We start from the raw sequence: 23,062 nt of genomic DNA on the forward strand, positions 1-23,062 counted from the left end.
GGTGAGCGAGGGGCCCCACGGCGTGGCTCAGGGTGAGTGAGTGAGTGAGTGTGTGAGTGTGTGAGTGTATGAGTGAGTGAGTGTATGAGTGAGTGAGTGTATGAGTGAGTGTGTGAGTGTGTGAGTGACTGACTGACTGAGTGACTGACTGAGTGAGTGAGTGACTGACTGAGTGACTGAGTGAGTGAGTGAGTGGTGAGTGACTCACGATGGTGAGTGTGGTGAGCTGTAGTGGTGAGCGAGGGGCCCCACGGCGTGGCTCAGGGTGAGTGAGTGAGTGAGTGTGTGAGTGTATGAGTGAGTGAGTGAGTGAGTGTGTGAGTGTGTGAGTGTGTGAGTGTGTGAGTGTGTGAGTGACTGAGTGAGTGTGTGAGTGTGTGAGTGAGTGTGTGAGTGTATGAGTGAGTGAGTGTATGAGTGACTGAGTGAGTGAGTGAGTGTGTGAGTGTGTGAGTGTGTGAGTGTATGAGTGAGTGAGTGTATGAGTGAGTGAGTGTATGAGTGAGTGTGTGAGTGTGTGACTGACTGACTGACTGAGTGACTGACTGAGTGAGTGAGTGACTGACTGAGTGACTGAGTGAGTGAGTGAGTGGTGAGTGACTCACGATGGTGAGTGTGGTGAGCTGTAGTGGTGAGCGAGGGGCCCCACGGCGTGGCTCAGGGTGAGTGAGTGAGTGAGTGTGTGAGTGTATGAGTGAGTGAGTGAGTGAGTGTGTGAGTGTGTGAGTGTGTGAGTGTGTGAGTGTGTGAGTGACTGAGTGAGTGTGTGAGTGTGTGAGTGAGTGTGTGAGTGTATGAGTGAGTGAGTGTATGAGTGACTGAGTGAGTGAGTGAGTGTGTGAGTGTGTGAGTGTGTGAGTGTATGAGTGAGTGAGTGTATGAGTGAGTGAGTGTATGAGTGAGTGTGTGAGTGTGTGACTGACTGACTGACTGAGTGACTGACTGAGTGAGTGAGTGACTGACTGAGTGACTGAGTGAGTGAGTGAGTGGTGAGTGACTCACGATGGTGAGTGTGGTGAGCTGTAGTGGTGAGCGAGGGGCCCCACGGCGTGGCTCAGGGTGAGTGAGTGAGTGAGTGTGTGAGTGTATGAGTGAGTGAGTGAGTGAGTGTGTGAGTGTGTGAGTGTGTGAGTGTGTGAGTGTGTGAGTGACTGAGTGAGTGTGTGAGTGTGTGAGTGAGTGTGTGAGTGTATGAGTGAGTGAGTGTATGAGTGACTGAGTGAGTGAGTGAGTGTGTGAGTGTGTGAGTGTGTGAGTGTATGAGTGAGTGAGTGTATGAGTGAGTGAGTGTATGAGTGAGTGTGTGAGTGTGTGACTGACTGACTGACTGAGTGACTGACTGAGTGAGTGAGTGACTGACTGAGTGACTGAGTGAGTGAGTGAGTGGTGAGTGACTCACGATGGTGAGTGTGGTGAGCTGTAGTGGTGAGCGAGGGGCCCCACGGCGTGGCTCAGGGTGAGTGAGTGAGTGAGTGTGTGAGTGTATGAGTGAGTGAGTGAGTGAGTGTGTGAGTGTGTGAGTGTGTGAGTGTGTGAGTGTGTGAGTGACTGAGTGAGTGTGTGAGTGTGTGAGTGAGTGTGTGAGTGTATGAGTGAGTGAGTGTATGAGTGACTGAGTGAGTGAGTGAGTGTGTGAGTGTGTGAGTGTGTGAGTGTGTGAGTGAGTGAGTGTATGAGTGAGTGAGTGAGTGTATGAGTGACTGAGTGAGTGAGTGAGTGTGTGAGTGTGTGAGTGTGTGAGTGTATGAGTGAGTGAGTGTATGAGTGAGTGAGTGTATGAGTGAGTGTGTGAGTGTGTGACTGACTGACTGACTGAGTGACTGACTGAGTGAGTGAGTGACTGACTGAGTGACTGAGTGAGTGAGTGAGTGGTGAGTGACTCACGATGGTGAGTGTGGTGAGCTGTAGTGGTGAGCGAGGGGCCCCACGGCGTGGCTCAGGGTGAGTGAGTGAGTGAGTGTGTGAGTGTATGAGTGAGTGAGTGAGTGTGTGAGTGTGTGAGTGTGTGAGTGTGTGAGTGTGTGAGTGTGTGAGTGACTGAGTGAGTGTGTGAGTGTGTGAGTGAGTGTGTGAGTGTATGAGTGAGTGAGTGTATGAGTGACTGAGTGAGTGAGTGAGTGTGTGAGTGTGTGAGTGTGTGAGTGTATGAGTGAGTGAGTGTATGAGTGAGTGAGTGTATGAGTGAGTGTGTGAGTGTGTGACTGACTGACTGACTGAGTGACTGACTGAGTGAGTGAGTGACTGACTGAGTGACTGAGTGAGTGAGTGAGTGGTGAGTGACTCACGATGGTGAGTGTGGTGAGCTGTAGTGGTGAGCGAGGGGCCCCACGGCGTGGCTCAGGGTGAGTGAGTGAGTGAGTGAGTGTGTGAGTGTATGAGTGAGTGAGTGAGTGAGTGTGTGAGTGTGTGAGTGTGTGAGTGTGTGAGTGTGTGAGTGACTGAGTGAGTGTGTGAGTGTGTGAGTGAGTGTGTGAGTGTATGAGTGAGTGAGTGTATGAGTGACTGAGTGAGTGAGTGAGTGTGTGAGTGTGTGAGTGTGTGAGTGTATGAGTGAGTGAGTGTATGAGTGAGTGAGTGTGTGAGTGTGTGACTGACTGACTGACTGACTGAGTGACTGACTGAGTGAGTGAGTGACTGACTGAGTGACTGAGTGAGTGAGTGAGTGGTGAGTGACTCACGATGGTGAGTGTGGTGAGCTGTAGTGGTGAGCGAGGGGCCCCACGGCGTGGCTCAGGGTGAGGAAGGCCGAGCTGAAGGCCTGGCGCACATGCAGAGCCCCAAACGAGCTGCGGCCCACGTCACTACCTGGGCACAACCACCACAACCACAACCACCACAACCAACATTACCACAACAACCATTACCACAACCACCACAACCACCACCACAACAACAACAACCATTACCACAACCGCCACAACCATTACCACAACCACCGCCACAACTATTACCACAACCACCACCACAACCACCTGATCCTAGCGACTGACCGGGCGTCAGGGGGTCTTCGATGTAGAGCGGCGATGGTCGGAAAGCCCCAGGCCCCGCACGCGCGCCACCCTTGCCCACGTAGCGGCCCCCGCTCCCCCTACGCCCCGCCCCCCCCGCCGCCGCCGTGCCCCCCACTCGGACGCCCGCCGTGCCCCCCACTCGGACGCCCGCCGTGCCCCCCACTCGGATGCCCGCCGCCCCGTAGTTGAACTGGCGGCCGTACAGCTCCAGGAACTCCAGGAGCAGGACCCCGAGGTTCGCCGAGGGGGAGGTGCCCTCCGATCGCGGGTGAAGCTGAGAGGGAGGGGAGAGAGGTGGGTGGGTGGGTGGGTGGGTGGGTAGGTGGGTGGGTGGGTGGGTGGGTGGGTGGGTGGGTTGGTGGGTGGGTGAGTAGGTGGGTGGGTGGGTAGGTGGGTAGGTGGATGGGTGGGTGATTGAGGTGCCCTCCGATCGCGGGTGAAGCTGAGAGGGAGGGGAGGGGAGAGACAGAGAGGTGGATGGGTAGGTGGGTGGGTGGGTAGGTTGGTGGGTGAGTAGGTGGGTGGGTAGGTGGGTAGGTGGGTGGGTGGGTGGGTGGTTGAGGTGCCCTCCGATCGCGGGTGAAGCTGAGAGGGAGGGGAGAGAGGTGGGTGGGTGGGTAGGTGGGTGGGTGGGTGGGTGGGTGGGTAGGTGGGTGGGTGGGTAGGTAGGTGGGTGGGTAGGTAGGTGGGTGGGTGGGTGGGTAGGTGGGTGGGTGGGTAGGTGGGTGGGTGGGTGGGGGAGGTGCCCTCCGATCGCGGGTGAAGCTGAGAGGGAGGGGAGAGAGGTGGGTGGGTGGGTAGGTGGGTGGGTGGGTGGGTGGGTGGGTGGGTAGGTGGGTGGGTGGGTAGGTAGGTGGGTGGGTAGGTAGGTGGGTGGGTGGGTGGGTAGGTGGGTGGGTGGGTAGGTGGGTGGGTGGGTAGGTTGGTGGGTGAGTAGGTGGGTGGGTGGGTGGGTGATTGAGGTGCCCTCCGATCGCGGGTGAAGCTGAGAGGGAGGGGAGGGGAGAGACAGAGAGGTGGGTGGGTGGGTAGGTGGGTGGGTGAGTAGGTGGGTGGGTGAGTAGGTGGGTGAGTAGGTGGGTGAGTAGGTGGGTGGGTAGGTGGGTAGGTGGGTGGGTGGTTGAGGTGCCCTCCGATCGCGGGTGAAGCTGAGAGGGAGGGGAGAGAGGTGGGTGGGTGGGTGGGTGGGTAGGTGGGTGGTTGAGGTGCCCTCAGATCGCGGGTGAAGCTGAGAGGGAGGGGAGGGGAGAGAGAGGTTGGTGGGTGGGTAGGTGGGTGGGTGGGTAGGTGGGTGGGTAGGTGGGTGGGTAGGTGGGTGGGTGGGTGGGTAGGTGGTTGAGGTGCCCTCCGATCGCGGGTGAAGCTGAGAGGGAGGGGAGAGAGGTGGGTGGGTGGGTAGGTGGGTGGGTGGGTAGGTGGGTGGGTGGGTGGGTGGGTTGGTGGGTAGGTGGGTGGGTAGGTGGGTGGGTAGGTGGGTAGGTGAGTGGGTAGGTGGGTGGGTAGGTGGGTGGGTGGGTAGGTGGGTGGGTGGGTGGGTGGGTAGGTGGGTGGGTGGGTGGGTGGGTAGGTAGGTAGGTGGGTAGGTGGGTGGGTGGGTGGGTAGGTGGGTGGGTGGGTGGGTGGGTAGGTGGGTGGGTAGGTGGGTGGGTGGGTGGTTGAGGTGCCCTCCGATCGCGGGTGAAGCTGAGAGGGAGGGGAGAGAGGTGGGTGGGTAGGTGGGTGGGTGGGTGGGTAGGTAGGTGGGTGGGTAGGTGGGTGGGTAGGTGGGTGGGTGGGTGGGGGAGGTGCCCTCCGATCGCGGGTGAAGCTGAGAGGGAGGGGAGAGAGGTGGGTGGGTGGGTAGGTGGGTGGGTAGGTGGGTGGGTAGGTGGGTGGGTGGGTAGGTAGGTGGGTGGGTAGGTGGGTGGGTAGGTGGGTAGGTGGGTAGGTGGGTGGGTGGGTGGGGGAGGTGCCCTCCGATCGCGGGTGAAGCTGAGAGGGAGGGGAGAGAGGTGGGTGGGTGGGTAGGTGGGTGGGTGGGTGGGTAGGTAGGTGGGTAGGTTAGTGGGTAGGTGGGTGGGTGGGTGGGTAGGTGGGTAGGTGGGTGGTTGAGGTGCCCTCCGATCGCGGGTGAAGCTGAGAGGGAGGGGAGGGGAGAGACAGAGAGGTGGGTGGGTGGGTGGGTAGGTGGGTGGGTGGGTAGGTTGGTGGGTGAGTAGGTGGGTGGGTAGGTGGGTGGGTAGGTGGGTGGTTGAGGTGCCCTCCGATCGCGGGTGAAGCTGAGAGGGAGGGGAGGGGAGAGAGAGGTGGGTGGGTGGGTAGGTGGGTGGGTAGGTAGGTGGGTAGGTGAGTGGGTAGGTGGGTGGGTAGGTAGGTGGGTAGGTGAGTGGGTAGGTGGGTGGGTAGGTAGGTGGGTGGGTGGGTAGGTGGGTGGGTAGGTGGGTGGGTAGGTAGGTGGGTAGGTGGGTGGGTGGGTGGGTAGGTGGGTAGGTGGGTGGTTGAGGTGCCCTCCGATCGCGGGTGAAGCTGAGAGGGAGGGGAGAGAGGTGGGTGGGTGGGTAGGTAGGTGGGTGGGTGGGTAGGTAGGTGGGTAGGTGAGTGGGTAGGTGGGTGGGTGGGTAGGTGGGTAGGTGGGTGGTTGAGGTGCCCTCCGATCGCGGGTGAAGCTGAGAGGGAGGGGAGAGAGGTGGGTGGGTAGGTGGGTGGGTGGGTGGATGGGTGGGTGGGTAGGTGGGTGGGTGGGTGGGTGGGTGGGTGGGTAGGTAGGTGGGTAGGTGAGTGGGTAGGTGGGTGGTTGAGGTGCCCTCCGATCGCGGGTGAAGCTGAGAGGGAGGGGAGAGAGGTGGGTGGGTAGGTGGGTGGGTGGGTGGGTAGGTGGGTGGGTGGGTGGATGGGTGGGTGGGTAGGTGGGTGGGTGGGTGGGAAGGTGGGTGGGTGGGTGGGTGGGGGAGGTGCCCTCCGATCGCGGGTGAAGCTGAGAGGGAGGGGAGAGAGGTGGGTGGGTGGGTAGGTGGGTGGGTGGGTGGGTGGGTAGGTGGGTAGGTGGGTAGGTGGGTAGGTGGGTAGGTGGGTAGGTAGGTAGGTGGGTGGGTGGGTGGGGGAGGTGCCCTCCGATCACGGGTGAAGCTGAGAGGGAGGGGAGAGAGGTGGGTGGGTGGGTAGGTGGGTGGGTGGGTGGGTAGGTGGGTGGGTGGGTGGGTAGGTAGGTGGGTGGGTGGGTAGGTGGGTAGGTGGGTAGGTGGGTAGGTAGGTAGGTGGGTGGGTGGGTGGGGGAGGTGCCCTCCGATCGCGGGTGAAGCTGAGAGGGAGGGGAGAGAGGTGGGTGGGTAGGTGGGTGGGTGGGTAGGTGGGTGGGTGGGTGGATGGGTGGGTGGGTAGGTGGGTGGGTGGGTGGGAAGGTGGGTGGGTGGGTGGGTGGGGGAGGTGCCCTCCGATCGCGGGTGAAGCTGAGAGGGAGGGGAGAGAGGTGGGTGGGTGGGTAGGTGGGTAGGTGGGTGGGTGGGTAGGTGGGTGGGTGGGTGGGTGGGTGGGTGGGTGGGTAGGTAGGTGGGTGGGTAGGTGGGTGGGTAGGTGGGTAGGTGGGTAGGTAGGTAGGTGGGTGGGTGGGTGGGGGAGGTGCCCTCCGATCGCGGGTGAAGCTGAGAGGGAGGGGAGAGAGGTGGGTGGGTGGGTAGGTGGGTGGGTGGGTAGGTGGGTGGGTGGGTGGGTGGGTGGGTAGGTAGGTGGGTGGGTAGGTGGGTGGGTAGGTGGGTAGGTGGGTAGGTAGGTGGGTGGGTGGGTGGGTGGGTGGGGGAGGTGCCCTCCGATCGCGGGTGAAGCTGAGAAGGAGGGGAGGGGAGAGATTATAGAGAGGTGGGTGGGTGGTTAGGTGGGTGGGGGGGTGGGTGGGTGGATGGGTGGGTAGGTGGGTAGGTAGGTAGGTAGGTGGGTGGGTAGGTAGGTGGGTAGGTGGGTAGGTGGGTGGGTGGGTGGGTAGGTGGGTAGGTGGGTGGGTGGGTAGGTGGGTGGGTAGGTGGGTGGGTGGGTGTTTGGTTGGGTGGGTGGGTGGACGGAGAGAGACAGGTGGAGAGTTAACATCCGACAGATACCCGCCGTGTCTCTCCCCGTGTCCCCGTGTCTCAGTGTCTCTCCCCGTGTCCCCGTGTCTCAGTGTCTCTCCCCGTGTCCCCGTGTCTCAGTATCTCTCCCCGTGTCCCCGTGTCTCAGTGTCTCTCCCCGTGTCCCCGTGTCTCAGTGTCTCTCCCCGTGTCCCCGTGTCTCAGTGTCTCTCCCCGTGTCCCCGTGTCTCAGTGTCTCTCCCCGTGTCCCCGTGTCTCAGTATCTCTCCCCGTGTCTCCGTGTCTCAGTGTCTCTCCCCGTGTCCCCGTGTCTCAGTGTCTCTCCCCGTGTCCCCGTGTCTCAGTGTCTCTCCCCGTGTCCCCGTGTCTCAGTGTCTCTCCCCATGTCCCCGTGTCTCAGTGTCTCTCCCCGTGTCCCCGTGTCTCAGTGTCTCTCCCCGTGTCTCCGTGTCTCAGTGTCTCTCCCCGTGTCCCCGTGTCTCAGTGTCTCTCCCCGTGTCCCCGTGTCTCAGTGTCTCTCCCCGTGTCCCCGTGTCTCAGTGTCTCTCCCCGTGTCCCCGTGTCTCAGTGTCTCTCCCCGTGTCCCCGTGTCTCAGAATCTCTCCCCGTGTCCCCATGTCTCAGTGTCTCTCCCCGTGTCCCCGTGTCTCAGTGTCTCTCCCCGTGTCCCCGTGTCTCAGTGTCTCTCCCCGTGTCCCCGTGTCTCAGTATCTCTCCCCGTGTCCCCGTGTCTCAGTGTCTCTCCCCGTGTCCCCGTGTCTCAGTGTCTCTCCCCGTGTCCCCGTGTCTCAGTGTCTCTCCCCGTGTCCCCGTGTCTCAGTGTCTCTCCCCGTGTCCCCGTGTCTCAGTGTCTCTCCCCGTGTCCCCGTGTCTCAGTGTCTCTCCCCGTGTCCCCGTGTCTCAGTGTCTCTCCCCGTGTCCCCATGTCTCAGTGTCTCTCCCCGTGTCCCCGTGTCTCAGTGTCTCTCCCCGTGTCCCCGTGTCTCAGTGTCTCTCCCCGTGTCCCCGTGTCTCAGTGTCTCTCCCCGTGTCCCCGTGTCTCAGTGTCTCTCCCCGTGTCCCCGTGTCTCAGTATCTCTCCCCGTGTCCCCGTGTCTCAGTGTCTCTCCCCGTGTCCCCGTGTCTCAGTGTCTCTCCCCGTGTCCCCGTGTCTCAGTGTCTCTCCCCGTGTCCCCGTGTCTCAGTGTCTCTCCCCGTGTCCCCGTGTCTCAGTGTCTCTCCCCGTGTCCCCGTGTCTCAGTGTCTCTCCCCGTGTCCCCGTGTCTCAGTGTCTCTCCCCGTGTCCCCGTGTCTCAGTGTCTCTCCCCGTGTCCCCGTGTCTCAGTGTCTCTCCCCGTGTCCCCGTGTCTCCGTGTCTCAGTGTCTCTCCCCGTGTCCCCGTGTCTCAGTGTCTCTCCCCGTGTCCCCGTGTCTCCGTGTCTCAGTGTCTCTCCCCGTGTCCCCGTGTCTCAGTGTCTCTCCCCGTGTCCCCGTGTCTCCGTGTCTCAGTGTCTCTCCCCGTGTCTCCGTGTCTCAGTGTCTCTCCCCGTGTCCCCGTGTCTCCGTGTCTCAGTGTCTCTCCCCGTGTCCCCGTGTCTCAGTGTCTCTCCCCGTGTCCCCGTGTCTCCGTGTCTCTCCCCGTGTCCCCGTGTCCCCGTGTCTCAGTGTCTCTCCCCGTGTCTCCGTGTCTCAGTGTCTCTCCCCGTGTTCCCGTGTCTCAGTGTCTCTCCCCGTGTCCCCGTGTCCCCGTGTCTCCGTGTCTCAGTGTCTCTCCCCGTGTCCCCGTGTCTCAGTATCTCTCCCCGTGTCCCCGTGTCTCCGTGTCTCAGTGTCTCTCCCCGTGTCCCCGTGTCTCAGTGTCTCTCCCCGTGTCCCCGTGTCTCAGTATCTCTCCCCGTGTCCCCGTGTCTCAGTATCTCTCCCCGTGTCCCCGTGTCTCAGTGTCTCTCCCCGTGTCCCCGTGTCTCAGTATCTCTCCCCGTGTCCCCGTGTCTCCGTGTCTCTCCCCGTGTCCCCGTGTCTCAGTGTCTCTCCCCGTGTCCCCGTGTCTCAGTGTCTCTCCCCGTGTCCCCGTGTCCCCGTGTCTCAGTGTATCTCCCCGTGTCTCCGTGTCTCAGTGTCTCTCCCCGTGTCCCCGTGTCCCCGTGTCTCAGTGTCTCTCCCCGTGTCCCCGTGTCCCCGTGTCTCAGTGTCTCTCCCCGTGTCCCCGTGTCCCCGTGTCTCAGTGTCTCTCCCCGTGTCCCCGTGTCTCAGTATCTCTCCCCGTGTCCCGTGTCTCAGTGTCTCTCCCCGTGTCCCCGTGTCTCAGTGTCTCTCCCCGTGTCCCCGTGTCTCCGTGTCTCAGTATCTCTCCCCGTGTCCCCGTGTCCCCGTGTCTCAGTGTCTCTCCCCGTGTCCCCGTGTCTCAGTGTCTCTCCCCGTGTCCCCGTGTCCCCGTGTCTCAGTGTCTCTCCCCGTGTCCCCGTGTCCCCGTGTCTCAGTATCTCTCCCCGTGTCCCCGTGTCTCAGTGTCTCTCCCCGTGTCCCCGTGTCTCAGTATCTCTCCCCGTGTCCCCGTGTCTCAGTGTCTCTCCCCGTGTCCCCGTGTCCCCGTGTCTCAGTGTCTCTCCCCGTGTCCCCGTGTCCCCGTGTCTCAGTATCTCTCCCCGTGTCCCCGTGTCTCAGTATCTCTCCCCGTGTCTCCGTGTCTCAGTGTCTCTCCCCGTGTCCCCGTGTCTCAGTGTCTCTCCCCATGTCCCCGTGTCTCAGTGTCTCTCCCCCGTGTCCCCGTGTCTCAGTGTCTCTCCCCGTGTCCCCGTGTCTCAGTATCTCTCTCCGTGTCCCCGTGTCTCAGTGTCTCTCCCCGTGTCCCCGTGTCTCAGTGTCTCTCCCCGTGTCCCCGTGTCTCAGTGTCTCTCCCCGTGTCCCCGTGTCTCAGTGTCTCTCCCTGTGTCCCCGTGTCTCAGTGTCTCTCCCCGTGTCCCCGTGTCTCAGTGTCTCTCCCCGTGTCCCCGTGTCTCAGTATCTCTCCCCGTGTCTCCGTGTCTCAGTGTCTCTCCCCGTGTCCCCGTGTCTCAGTGTCTCTCCCCGTGTCCCCGTGTCTCAGTGTCTCTCCCCATGTCCCCGTGTCTCAGTCTCTCTCCCCGTGTCCCCGTGTCTCTGTCTCTCTCCCCGTGTCTCCGTGTCTCAGTGTCTCTCCCCGTGTCCCCGTGTCTCAGTGTCTCTCCCCGTGTCTCCGTGTCTCAGTGTCTCTCCCCGTGTCCCCGTGTCTCAGTATCTCTCCCCATGTCCCCGTGTCTCAGTATCTCTCCCCGTGTCCCCGTGTCTCAGTATCTCTCCCCGTGTCTCAGTATCTCTCCCCGTGTCCCCGTGTCTCAGTGTCTCTCCCCGTGTCCCCGTGTCTCAGTGTCTCTCCCCGTGTCCCCGTGTCTCAGTGTCTCTCCCCGTGTCCCCGTGTCTCAGTGTCTCTCCCCGTGTCCCCGTGTCTCAGTGTCTCTCCCCGTGTCCCCGTGTCTCAGTGTCTCTCCCCGTGTCCCCGTGTCTCAGTGTCTCTCCCCGTGTCCCCGTGTCTCAGTGTCTCTCCCCGTGTCCCCGTGTCTCAGTGTCTCTCCCCGTGTCCCCGTGTCTCAGTGTCTCTCCCCGTGTCCCCGTGTCTCAGTGTCTCTCCCCGTGTCCCCGTGTCTCCGTCTCTCTCCCCGTGTCTCCGTGTCTCAGTGTCTCTCCCCGTGTCCCCGTGTCTCAGTGTCTCTCCCCGTGTCTCAGTGTCTCTCCCCGTGTCCCCGTGTCTCAGTATCTCTCCCCGTGTCCCCGTGTCTCAGTGTCTCTCCCCGTGTCCCCGTGTCTCAGTGTCTCTCCCCGTGTCTCCCCGTGTCCCCGTCTCTCTCCCCGTGTCTCCCCGCGTCTCCCCGTGCCTGCAGGAAGCTGACGGTCATGAGCGTGAGGCAGTAGGAGGAGACGCCACCCGTGAAGGCCTCGTTGAGCTCCCGCTGCTGCAGGAACTGCTTCAGCACCAACACGAGGTACGGCAGGGCCGGGAAAGCCTGCGGAGCGACACAGCCGTCATCTGTCCGCTGCTGGATGAGGCTGCTTACACCTCGACATGGTCTCTAGGCTGGGGGTCTCTGCAAAATACAACTACTTCAGGCCTGGTGGAGGCCTAGCCTAGTTTTTTAAGGCCTAGTGGAAGCCTACTGAGGGTCTAGCGGAGACTTGGTGGAGGCCTAGTTGAGGCCTAGTGAAGATCTAGTGGAGACTAGTGAAGGCCTAGTTGAGGCCTAGTGAAGATCTAGCGGAGGCTTGGTGAAGGCCTAGGTGAGGCCTAGTGAAGATCTAGTGGAGACTAGTGAAGGCCTAGTTGAGGCCTAGTGAAGATCTAGTGGAGACTAGTGGAGGCCTAGTGAAGGCTCTGGTGGCCACGTGAGAATCATGGCGAGGCTCTAATGAAGGCCTAATAGAAGGGTCTAGTGAAGGCCTCGTGAGGGTGAGGTGAAGCCTGAGTAGAAGCCTAGTATAGACCTAGTGGAGGCCCAGTGCAGGCCGAGCCAGGGTCTCGTGGAGGCCTACTTAAGGCTCTGGTGGCATCGTGAGGATCATGGTGAGGGTCTAGTGAAGGCCTCGTGAGGGTGAGGTGAAGGCTGAGTAGAAGCCCAGTGCAGGCCTAGTGGAGGCCCAGTGCAGGCCGAGCAAGGGCCTGGTAGAGGCCTACTTAAGGCTCTGGTGGCATTGTGAGGATCATGGTGAGGGTCTAGTGAAGGCCTCGTGAGGGTGAGGTGAAGGCCGAGTAGAAGCCTAGTGTAGGCCTAGTGGAGACCTAGTAGAAGCCCAGTGTAGGCCCAGTGGAGGCCCAGTGCAGGCCGAGCCAGGGTCTCGTGGAGGCCTACTTAAGGCTCTGGTGGCATCGTGAGGATCATGATGAGGGTCTAGTGAAGGCCTCGTGAGGGTGAGGTGAAGGCCGAGTAGAAGCCTAGTGTAGGCCTAGTGGAGACCTAGTAGAAGCCCAGTGTAGGCCTAGTGGAGGCCCAGTGCAGGCCTTAGCCAGGGTCTCGTGGAGGCCTACTTAAGGCTTTGGTGGCATCGTGAGGATCATGGTGAGGCTCTAGTGAAGGCTTCGTGAGGATGAGGTGAAGCCTGAGTAGAAGCCTAGTGTAGGCCTAGTGCAGGCCCAGTGCAGGCCCAGTGCAGGCCTAACAAGGGTCTCTTGAAGGCCTAGTGGGCGGTGAGGTGGAGGCCTAGAGAAGGCCTAGTGGAGGCCCAGTGCAGGCCTAACAAGGGTCTCTTGAAGGCCTAGTGGGCGGTGAGATGGAGGCCTGGAGAAGGCCCATTGCAGGCCTAGTGGAGGCTCAGTGCAGGCCTAACAAGGGTCTCTTGAAGGCCTAGTGGGCGGTGAGATGGAGGCCTGGAGAAGGCCCATTGCAGGCCTAGTGGAGGCTCAGTGCAGGCCTAACAGGGGTCTCTTGAAGGCCTAGTGGGGGTGAGGTGGAGGCCTAGAGAAGGCCCATTGCAGGCCTAGTGGAGGCTCAGTGCAGGCCTAACAAGGGTCTCTTGAAGGCCTAGTGGGCGGTGAGGTGGAGGCCTGGAGAAGGCCCATTGCAGGCCTAGTGGAGGCTCAGTGCAGGCCTAACAAGGGTTTCTTGAAGGCCTAGTGGGCGGTGAGATGGAGGCCTAGAGAAGGCCTAGTGGAGGCCCAGTGCAGGCCCAGTGCAGGCCTAACAAGGGTCTCTTGAAGGCCTAGTGGGCGGTGAGATGGAGGCCTGGAGAAGGCCTAGTGAAGGCCCAGTGCAGGCTCAGTGCAGGCCTAACAAGGGTCTCTTGAAGGCCTAGTGGGGGTGAGATGGAGGCCTGGAGAAGGCCCTTTGCAGGCCTAGTGGAGGCTCAGTGCAGGCCTAACAAGGGTTTCTTGAAGGCCTAGTGGGCGGTGAGATGGAGGCCTAGAGAAGGCCTAGTGGAGGCCCAGTGCAGGCCCAGTGCAGGCCTAACAAGGGTCTCTTGAAGGCCTAGTGGGCGGTGAGATGGAGGCCTGGAGAAGGCCTAGTGAAGGCCCAGTGCAGGCCTAACAAGGGTTTCTTGAAGGCCTAGTGGGCGGTGAGGTGGAGGCCTGGAGAAGGCCATTGCAGGCCTAGTGCAGGCTCAGTGCAGGCCTAACAAGGGTCTCTTGAAGGCCTAGTGGGCGGTGAGATGGAGGCCTAGAGAAGGCCTAGTGGAGGCCCAGTGCAGGCCCAGTGCAGGCCTAACAAGGGTCTCTTGAAGGCCTAGTGGGCGGTGAGATGGAGGCCTGGAGAAGGCCCATTGCAGGCCTAGTGGAGGCTCAGTGCAGGCCTAACAAGGGTCTCTTGAAGGCCTAGTGGGCGGTGAGGAGGAGGCCTGGAGAAGGCCTAGTGAAGGCCCAGTGCAGGCCTAACAAGGGTCTCTTGAAGGCCTAGTGGGCGGTGAGGTGGAGGCCTAGAGAAGGCCCATTGCAGGCCTAGTGGAGGCTCAGTGCAGGCCTAACAAGGGTCTCTTGAAGGCCTAGTGGGCGGTGAGGAGGAGGCCTGGAGAAGGCCTAGTGGAGGCCCAGTGCAGGCCTAACAAGGGTCTCTTGAAGGCCTAGTGGGCGGTGAGGAGGAGGCCTGGAGAAGGCCTAGTGGAGGCCCAGTGCAGGCTCAGTGCAGGCCTAACAAGGGTCTCTTGAAGGCCTAGTGGGCGGTGAGGTGGAGGCCTGGAGAAGGCCTAGTGAAGGCCCAGTGCAGGCCTAACAATGGTCTCTTGAAGGCCTAGTGGGCGATGAGGTGGAGGCCTAGAGAAGGCCTAGTGCAGGCTCAGTGCAGGCCTAACAAGGGTCTCTTGAAGGCCTAGTGTGTGGTGAGGTGGAGGCCTGGAGAAGGCCTAGCGGAGGAGGCCGTCACCTGCATGAACGAGCGAGTGAGTTCCGCCGAGCGAACGCCGTTCTCCATGTTGAAGCTGATGTCCACCTTCACGTCGGAGCGAGCGTCCATCATCTTGATGATCGGCACCTGCGGCACGCCAACGACACGCCAACGACACGCGTGTCAGGCCTCGTGTTGTCCGCGTCTCTCCCGCTTCCCCCCTCGCCTCCGTGTATCTCCCCCCATCAGCCTCGGTCTCCGTGAGTCTCTACCCCACGAGTCCCTGTGAGTCTCTACCCAGTGAGTCTCTACCCCACGAGTCTCTGTGAGTCTCTACCCCGTGAGTCTCTACACCACGAGTCTCCGTGAGGCTCTCCCTGTGAGTCTCACCGTGGCTCTATCGAGGACTCGAACTGAGCCCTGTGCAGCGACTCTGTGAGTCTCTCCCTGTGAGTCTCTACCCCACGAGTCTCCATGAGTCTCTACCCCACGAGTCCCCGTGAGTCTCTACTCCCCGCGAGTTTCACCGTGGCTCTATCCAGGACTCGAACTGAGCCCTGTGCAGCGACTCCGTGAGTCTCACCGTGGCTCTATCTCTCCGTGAGTCTCACCGTGGCTCTATCGAGGACTCGCACTGAGCCCTGTGCAGCGACTCCGTGAGTCTCTACCCCGTGAGTCTCTACACGAGACTCCGTGAGTCTCTACACAGTGAGTCTCACCGTGGCTCTATCTCCCCGTGAGTCTCACCGTGGCTCTATCGAGGACTCGCACTGAGCCCTGTGCAGCGACTCCGTGAGTCTCTACCCCCGTGAGTCTCTACACGAGACTCCGTGAGTCTCTACACAGTGAGTCTCACCGTGGCTCTATCTCCCCGTGAGTCTCACCGTGGCTCTATCGAGGACTCGCACTGAGCCCTGTGCAGCGACTCCGTGAGTCTCTACCCCGTGAGTCTCTACACGAGACTCCGTGAGTCTCTACACAGTGAGTCTCACCGTGGCTCTATCTCTCCGTGAGTCTCACCGTGGCTCTATCGAGGACTCGCACTGAGCCCTGTGCAGCGACTCCGTGAGTCTCTAGCTCCTCGGCCAGCGTCCAGAGGGGCAGCGCGTCCCAGCGGCCAAACACCACCACGTCAATGTCGCTACAACAACAACAACCACAACCACAACAAACACAACCATCACAACCATAACAAACACAACAAACACAACAAACACAACAACAACAAACACAACAACAACGACAATCACCACCGCAACTACGAGCACTACAAACACCACCACGTCAATGTCGCTACAACAACAACAACAACAACAACCACAACAACCACAACAAACACAACCATCACAACCATCACAAACACAACAAACACAACAAACACAACAACAACGACAATCACCACCGCAACTACGAGCACTACAAACACCACCACGTCGATGTATTTACAACAACCATCACAACCACAACAAACACAACCACAACAAACACAACCATCACAACCATAACAAACACAACAAACACAACAACAACAACCACAACAACCACAACAACCACAACAAACACAACCATCACAACCATAATAAACACAACAAACACAACAACAACAAACACAACAACAAACACAATCACCACCGCAACCACGAGCACTACAAACACCACCACGTCGATGTCGCTACAACAACAACAACAACAACAACCACAACAACAACAACCACAACAACCACAACAACCACAACCAACACAACCATCACAACCATAACAAACACAACAAACACAACAAACACAACAACAACAAACACAACAACAACGACAATCACCACCGCAACTACGAGCACTACAAACACCACCACGTCGATGTATTTACAAAAACCACAACAACCATCACAACCACAACAAACACAACCATCACAACCACAACAAACACAACAACAAACACAATCACCACCGCAACTACGAGCACTACAAACACCACCACAGCGATGTCGCTACCACAACCACAACAACCACAACCATCACAACAACCACAACAACCACAACAACCACAATCACCACCACAACTACAACCACTACAAACACCACCATGTCGATGTCGCTACCACAACCATCACAACCACAACCAACACAACCACAACAAACACAACAACAACCATCACAACCACAACAACCACAACAACAACCATCACAACCACAACAAACACAACCACAATCACCACCACAACTACGACCACTACAAACACCACCACATCGATGTCGCTACCACAACTATCACAACCACAACCAACACAACCACAACAAACACAACCACAACCAACACAACCACAACAAACACAACAACAACCATCACAACCACAACCATCACAACCACAACCAACACAACCACAACAACCACAACAACAACCATCACAACCACAACAACCACAACAACAACCATCACAACCACAACAAACACAACCACAATCACCACCACAACTACGAGCACTACAAACACCACCATGTCGATGTCGCTACCACAACCATCACAACAACAACCATCACAACAAACACAACCACAACAACCACAATCACAACTACGACCACTACAAACATCACCACATCGATGTCGCTACCACAACCGCCACAACCACAATCACAACAACCATCACAACCACAACCATCACAACCACAACCAACACAACCACAACAACCACAACAACAACCATCACAACCACAACAACCACAACAACAACCATCACAACCACAACAAACACAACCACAATCACCACCACAACTACGAGCACTACAAACACCACCATGTCGATGTCGCTACCACAACCATCACAACAACAACCATCACAACAAACACAACCACAACAACCACAATCACAACTACGACCACTACAAACATCACCACATCGATGTCGCTACCACAACCGCCACAACCACAATCACAACAACCATAATCACCACCACCAAATCACAAACAACCATAATCACCACCACCACAATCACTACGACATGCACAACCACCACAAGCACCACCACATCGACATCACTACAACCACCCTCACCACGCTACTGCACTACCACCAACATCACCACCATCACCACCATCACCATCGCCAACATCCACCATCAGCACCATCACCACCATCACCCAACATCACCACCATCACACCATCACCATCACTCACCACCATCACCAACATCACCACCATCACCAACATCACATCACCACCATCACCAACATCACCACCCATCACCAACATCACCACCATCGCCACCATCGCCACCATCGCCACCATCAGCACCAGCGCCACCATCGCCACCATCGCCAACATCGCCACATCGCCACCATCGCCACCATCGCCACCATCACCAACATCACCACCATCAGCACCATCAGCACCATCAGCACCATCAGCACCATCACCAGCATCATCGCCAACATCGCCACCATCGCCACCATCGCCACCATCACCACCATCACCACCATCACCACCCATCAGCACCATCGCCACCATCGCCACCATCGCCACCTTCAGCACCATCACCACCATCAGCACCATCACCACCATCGCCACCATCGCCAACATCACCATCATCGCCACCATCACCACCATCACCAACATCGTCACCATCACCCCCATTACCACCATCGCCACCATCGCCACCTATCAGCACCATCGCCACCATCGCCACCATCGCCACCATCGCCACCATCACCAACATCACCCCCATCACCACCATCACCAACATCACCCCCATCACCAACATCACCCCCATCACCACCATCGCCACCATCCACCAACATCACCCACCATCGCCACCATCGCCACCCATCGCCACCAATCACCAACATCACTACCATCACCACCATCGCCAACATCGCCACCATCGCCACCAGCACCAACATCACCCCCATCACCACCATCACCCACCCCGCCACCATCACCACCATCACCACCATCACCACCCATCACCACCATCACCACCATCAGCACCATCACCAACATCACCACCATCAAACACCATCACCACCATCAGCACCATCACCAACATCACCACCATCAACACCATCACCACCATCACCACCATCAGCACCATCACCCCCATCACACCACCATCACCACCATCAGCACCATCACCACCATCACCAACATCGTCACCATCACCCCCATTACCACCATCGCCACCATCAGCACCATCGCCACCATCGCCACCATCGCGCCACCATCGCCACCATCACCAACATCACCCCCATCACCCACCATCACCAACATCACCCCCCATCACCAACATCACCCCCATCACCACCATCGCCACCATCACCAACATCACCACCATCACCAACATCACTACCATCACCACCATCGCCAACATCGCCAACATCGCCACCATCGCCACCCAGCACCAACATCACCCCCCATCACCACCATCACCACCGCCACCCATCACCACCATCACCCACCATCACCACCATCACCACCATCACCAACATCACCACCCATCGCACCTGGTTGGGAGGTAGAGTCCGGTGCTGAAGCTCCCAAAAACCTTGACCTGCAGACGCACACACGCAGCACACCACGAAGACAAAGATCACGGTGACGCTCACGGAGGTCATCCAGAGCCTTCACTAGGCCTCAACTAGGCCTCCATTAGGCCTCAAATTAGGCCTTCACTAGACCCTCACTATAACACTCACGAGGTCATCCAGAGCCTTCACTAGGCCTCAACTAGGCCTCCATTAGGCCTCAATTAGGCCTTCACTAGACCCTCACTATAACACTCACGAGGTCATCCAGAGCCTTCACTAGGCCTCCACTAGACCCTCACTATAACACTCACGAGGTCATCCAGAGCCTTCACTAGGCCTTCACTAGACCCTCACTATAACACTCACGAGGTCATCCAGAGCCTTCACTAGGCCTCAACTAGGCCTCCATTAGGCCTCAATTAGGCCTTCACTAGACCCTCACTATAACACTCACGAGGTCATCCAGAGCCTTCACTAGGCCTCCACTAGACCCTCACTATAACACTCACGAGGTCATCCAGAGCCTTCACTAGGCCTCCACTAGAACCTCACTATAACACTCACTAGGCCATCCTGAGCCTTCACTAGGCCTCAACTAGACCCTCACTATAACACTCACGAGGTCCATCCAGAGCCTTCACTAGGCCTCCACTAGACCCTCACTATAACACTCACGAGGTCATCCAGAGCCTTCACTAGGCCTCCACTAGACCCTCACTATAACACTCACTAGGCCATCCTGAGCCTTCACTAGGCCTCAACTAGGCCTCCACTAGACCCTCACTATAACACTCACGAGGCCATCCAGAGCCTTCACTAGGCCTCAACTAGACCCTCACTATAACACTCACTAGGCCATCCAGAGCCTCAACTAGGCCTCAACTAGACCCTCACTATAACACTCACGAGGTCATCCAGAGCCTTCACTAGGCCTCCACTAGACCCTCACTATAACACTCACGAGGCCATCCAGAGCCTTCACTAGGCCTCCACTAGACCCTCACTATAACACTCACTAGGCCATCCAGAGCCTCAACTAGGCCTCAACTAGACCCTCACTATAACACTCACGAGGTCATCCAGAGCCTTCACTAGGCCTCCACTAGACCCTCACTATAACACTCACGAGGCCATCCAGAGCCTTCACTAGGCCTCAACTAGACCCTCACTATAACACTCACTAGCGCCATCCAGAGCCTCAACTAGGCCTCAACTAGACCCTCACTATAACACTCACGAGGTCATCCAGAGCCTTCACTAGGCCTCCACTAGACCCTCACTATAACACTCACGAAGCCATCCAGAGCCTTGACTAGGCCTCAACTAGGCCTCCACTAGACCCTCACTATAACACTCACGAAGCCATCCAGAGCCTTGACTAGGCCTCAACTAGGCCTCCACTAGACCCTCACTATAACACTCACGAGGTTATCCAGAGCCTTGGTGATAGTGATGGTGGCGGTGATTGTGGTGATGTTGATGGTGGTGTTGGTGATGGTGTTCACGTTGGTGATGGTGGTGGCGGTGATAGTGACAGTGTTCATGGCGGTGCTGATCATGGTGATGTGGATGGTGGTGCTGGTGGTGATAGTGATGGTGATTTGTGGTGATGTTGATGGTGGTGGTTATGGTAATGGTCATAGTGATGGCGATGATGGTGATTCTGGTTATGGTGATGGTGGAGCGCCGGGTGGCTAAAGCACAGCAAGTTGGCACAGTAGGGGGCACAGGTGGTGCATCAGCCAGTCGTCTCGGTCATCTCAATCAGTCGACCCCGTGGCACCTGCTGGGTCTGCCCCGTGACCTCCTGCCAGCGGGCGTTCGACACTTCACGTGGCAGCCTCAAGGTGCACTTGGCCTGGCACAAGCGCTCGTGGTGGTGACGACGTCGCGTTGTTGGTGGTGGTGGTGGTGATGGTGGTGGCGGTGGTGGTGACGTCACCGGTTGTTGGTGGTGGTGATCGTGATGGTGGGTGGGCGGTGACGTCACCGGTTGTTGGTGGTGGTGATCGTGATGGTGGTGGCGGTGGTGGTGACGTCACCGGTTGTTGGTGGTGATCGTGATGGTGGGTGGCGGGTGACGTCACCGGTTGTTGGTGGTGGTGATCGTGATGGTGGTGGCGGTGGTGGTAACGTCACCGGTTGTTGGTGGTGATCGTGATGGTGGGTGGCGGGTGGTGGTGACGTCACCGGTTGTTGGTGGTGATCGTGATGGTGGGTGGCGGTGGTGGTGACGTCACCGGTTGTTGGTGGTGGTGGTGGTGGATGGTGGTGGGCGGTGGTGGTGACGTCACCGGTTGTTGGTGGTGGTGATCGTGATGGTGGGTGGCGGTGGTGGTGGGGGTCCAAGTCACCTGAGCTGTGGGCCAAAGCTGTAGAGAACCACGCGGCTGATTCGTTTCACCACCCCTGACCTCATCCTCTGCTCCTCAGGGCGCGGCTGCGAATACTCGTAGAAGTCCAATCACCTCCTCGTGCAGACTGGGGTCACGGAGACACGGGGTCATGGAGACATGGGGACCACGGGGTCACGGGGTCATGGAGACACGGGGACATGGGGTCACGGGGACACGGGGTCATGGGGACACGGGGTCACGGGGTCATGGGGACACGGGGTCACGGGGACACGGGGTCATGGGGACATGGGGACACGGTGTATTGCTACGTGCATCTCCATGTATCGGTGCGTGTGTGGTGTATCGGTGCGTGTGTGGTGTATCGGTATGTGTGTGGTGTATCGGTGTGTGTGTGGTGTGTGTGGTGTGCTGTGTGTGTGCTGTGTGTGTGTGTGCTGTGTGTGTGCTGTGTGTGTATGGTGTGTGTGTGGTGTGTGTGTGGTTTGTGTGGTGTGTGTGTGTGGTGTGTGTGTGTGGTGTGTGTGTGTGGTGTGTGTGTGTGGTGGTTGTGTGGTGTATCGGTGTGTGTGTGTGGTGTGTGTGGTGTGTGTGGTTTGTGTGGTGTGTGTGTGGTGTGTGTGTGCTGTGTGTGTGCTGTGTGTGTGTGGTGTGTGTGGTGTGTGTGTGGTTTGTGTGGTGTGTGTGTGAGTGGTGTGTGTGTGTGGTGTGTGTGTGTGGTGTGTGTGTGGTGTATCGGTGTGTGTGTGTGGTGTGTGTGTGGTGTGTGTGTGTGTGGTGTGTGTGGTGTGTGTGTGGTGTGTGTGTGGTTTGTGTGGTGTGTGTGTGTGGTGTGTGTGTGGTGTGTGTGTGGTGTGTGTGTGTGTGGTGTGTGTGTGGTGTGTGTGTGGTGTGTGTGTGGTGTGTGTGTGTGGTGTGTGTGGTGTATCACTGTGTGGTGTACCACCCACCCCCACCACCCCCTGCGTGTACGCCCTACGGCACCACGGGGTGTGTGGTGTGGTGTGTGTGTGTGGTGTGTGTGTGGTGTGTGTGTGGTGGTGTGTGTGGTGGTGTGTGTGTGTGGTGTGTGTGTGTGGTGTGTGTGTGGTGTGTGTGTGTGTGTGTGTGTGTGCTGTGGTGTGTGTGTGTGGGTGTGTGTGTGGTGTGTGTGTGGTGTGTGTGTGTGGTGTGTGTGGTGTGTGTGTGGTGTGTGTGTGGTGTGTGTGTGTGTGTGTGTGGTGTGTGTGTGTGTGGTGTGTGTGTGGTGTGTGTGTGGTGTGGTGTGTGTGTGTGTGTGGTGTGTGTGTGGTGTGTGTGTGTGGTGTGTGTGGTGTGTGTGTGTGGTGTGTGTGTGTGGTGTGTGTGTGTGTGTGGTGTGTGTGTGTGTGTGTGATGTGTGTGTGTGATGTGTGTGTGTGTGGTGTGTGTGTGTGTGGTGTGTGTGTGGTGTGTGTGGTGTATCAGTGTGTGTGTGGTGAGTGTGGTGTATGACTGTGTGTGTGTGGTGTATGGCTGTGTGTGTGTGGTGTGTGTGTGTGGTGTGTGTTGTATGGCTGTGTGTGTGTGTGTGTGGTGTTGTGTGGTGTGTGTGGTGTGTGTGTGTGGTGTGTGTGTGTGGTGTGGTGTGTGTGTGGCTGTGTGTGTGTGGTGTTGTGTGTGTGGTGTGTGTGTGTGGTGTGTGTGTGGTGTGTGTGTGGTGTGTGTGTGTGTGGGTGTGTGGTGTGGTTGTGTGTGTGTGGTGTGTGGTGTATTGCTGTGTGTGTGTGGTGTGTGTGTGTGGTGTGTGTGTGTGTGTGGTGTGTGTGTGTGGTGGTGTGTGTGTGGTGTGTGTGGTGTGTGTGTGTGTGTGTGTGTGTGGTGTGTGTGTGTGGTGTGTGTGTGGTTGTGTGCGTGTGGTGTGTGGTGTATTGCTGTGTGTGTTTGGTGTGTGTGTGTGTGTGTCGTGTTGGTGTGTGTGTGGTGTGTGTGGTGTGTGTGTGTGGTGTGGTGTGTGTGTGTGGTGTTTGGCTGTGTGTGTGTGGTGTGTGTCGTGTGTGGTGTGTGTGTGGTGTGTGGTGTGTGGTGTGTGTGTGGTGTGTGTGTGGTGTGTGTGGTGTGTGTGTGTGTGTGGTGTGTGGTGTGTGTGTGTGGTGTGTGTGTGGTGTGTGTGTGGTGTGTGTGTGTGGTGTGTGTGTGTGTTGTATGGCTGTGTGGTGGTGTGTGTGTGGTGTGTGGTGTGTGTGTGTGGTGTGTGTGGTGTGGTGTGTGGTGTGTGTGTGGGTGTGTGTGTGTGGTGTGTGTGTGTGTGGTGTATGGCTGTGTGTGTGGTGTGTGTGTTGTATGGCTGTGTGTGTGTGGTGTACCACCCACCCCACCACCCCCT

General features: G+C 58.3%; 1 protein-coding gene across 1 annotated transcript; it reads right to left on the reverse strand.

Moving 5' to 3' along the window:
* Window positions 1-2,674: 2,674 nt before the first annotated feature.
* LOC144738886 (terminal nucleotidyltransferase 4B-like) lies at window positions 2,675-21,365 on the reverse strand. The gene is given in 9 exon segments (XM_078621880.1): window positions 2,675-2,805; window positions 2,991-3,285; window positions 10,918-11,046; window positions 13,888-13,995; window positions 14,869-14,989; window positions 18,341-18,387; window positions 20,719-20,742; window positions 20,745-20,828; window positions 20,830-21,365. Coding segments are annotated over 9 exon segments (981 nt in total). The 5' UTR covers window positions 20,872-21,365.
* Window positions 21,366-23,062: the final 1,697 nt, after the last annotated feature.

This window comes from Lampetra planeri, unplaced genomic scaffold (assembly GCF_965212315.1).
Source record: "Lampetra planeri unplaced genomic scaffold, kcLamPlan1.2.h2 scaffold_1208, whole genome shotgun sequence".
NCBI classification, from domain to species: domain Eukaryota; kingdom Metazoa; phylum Chordata; class Hyperoartia; order Petromyzontiformes; family Petromyzontidae; genus Lampetra; species Lampetra planeri.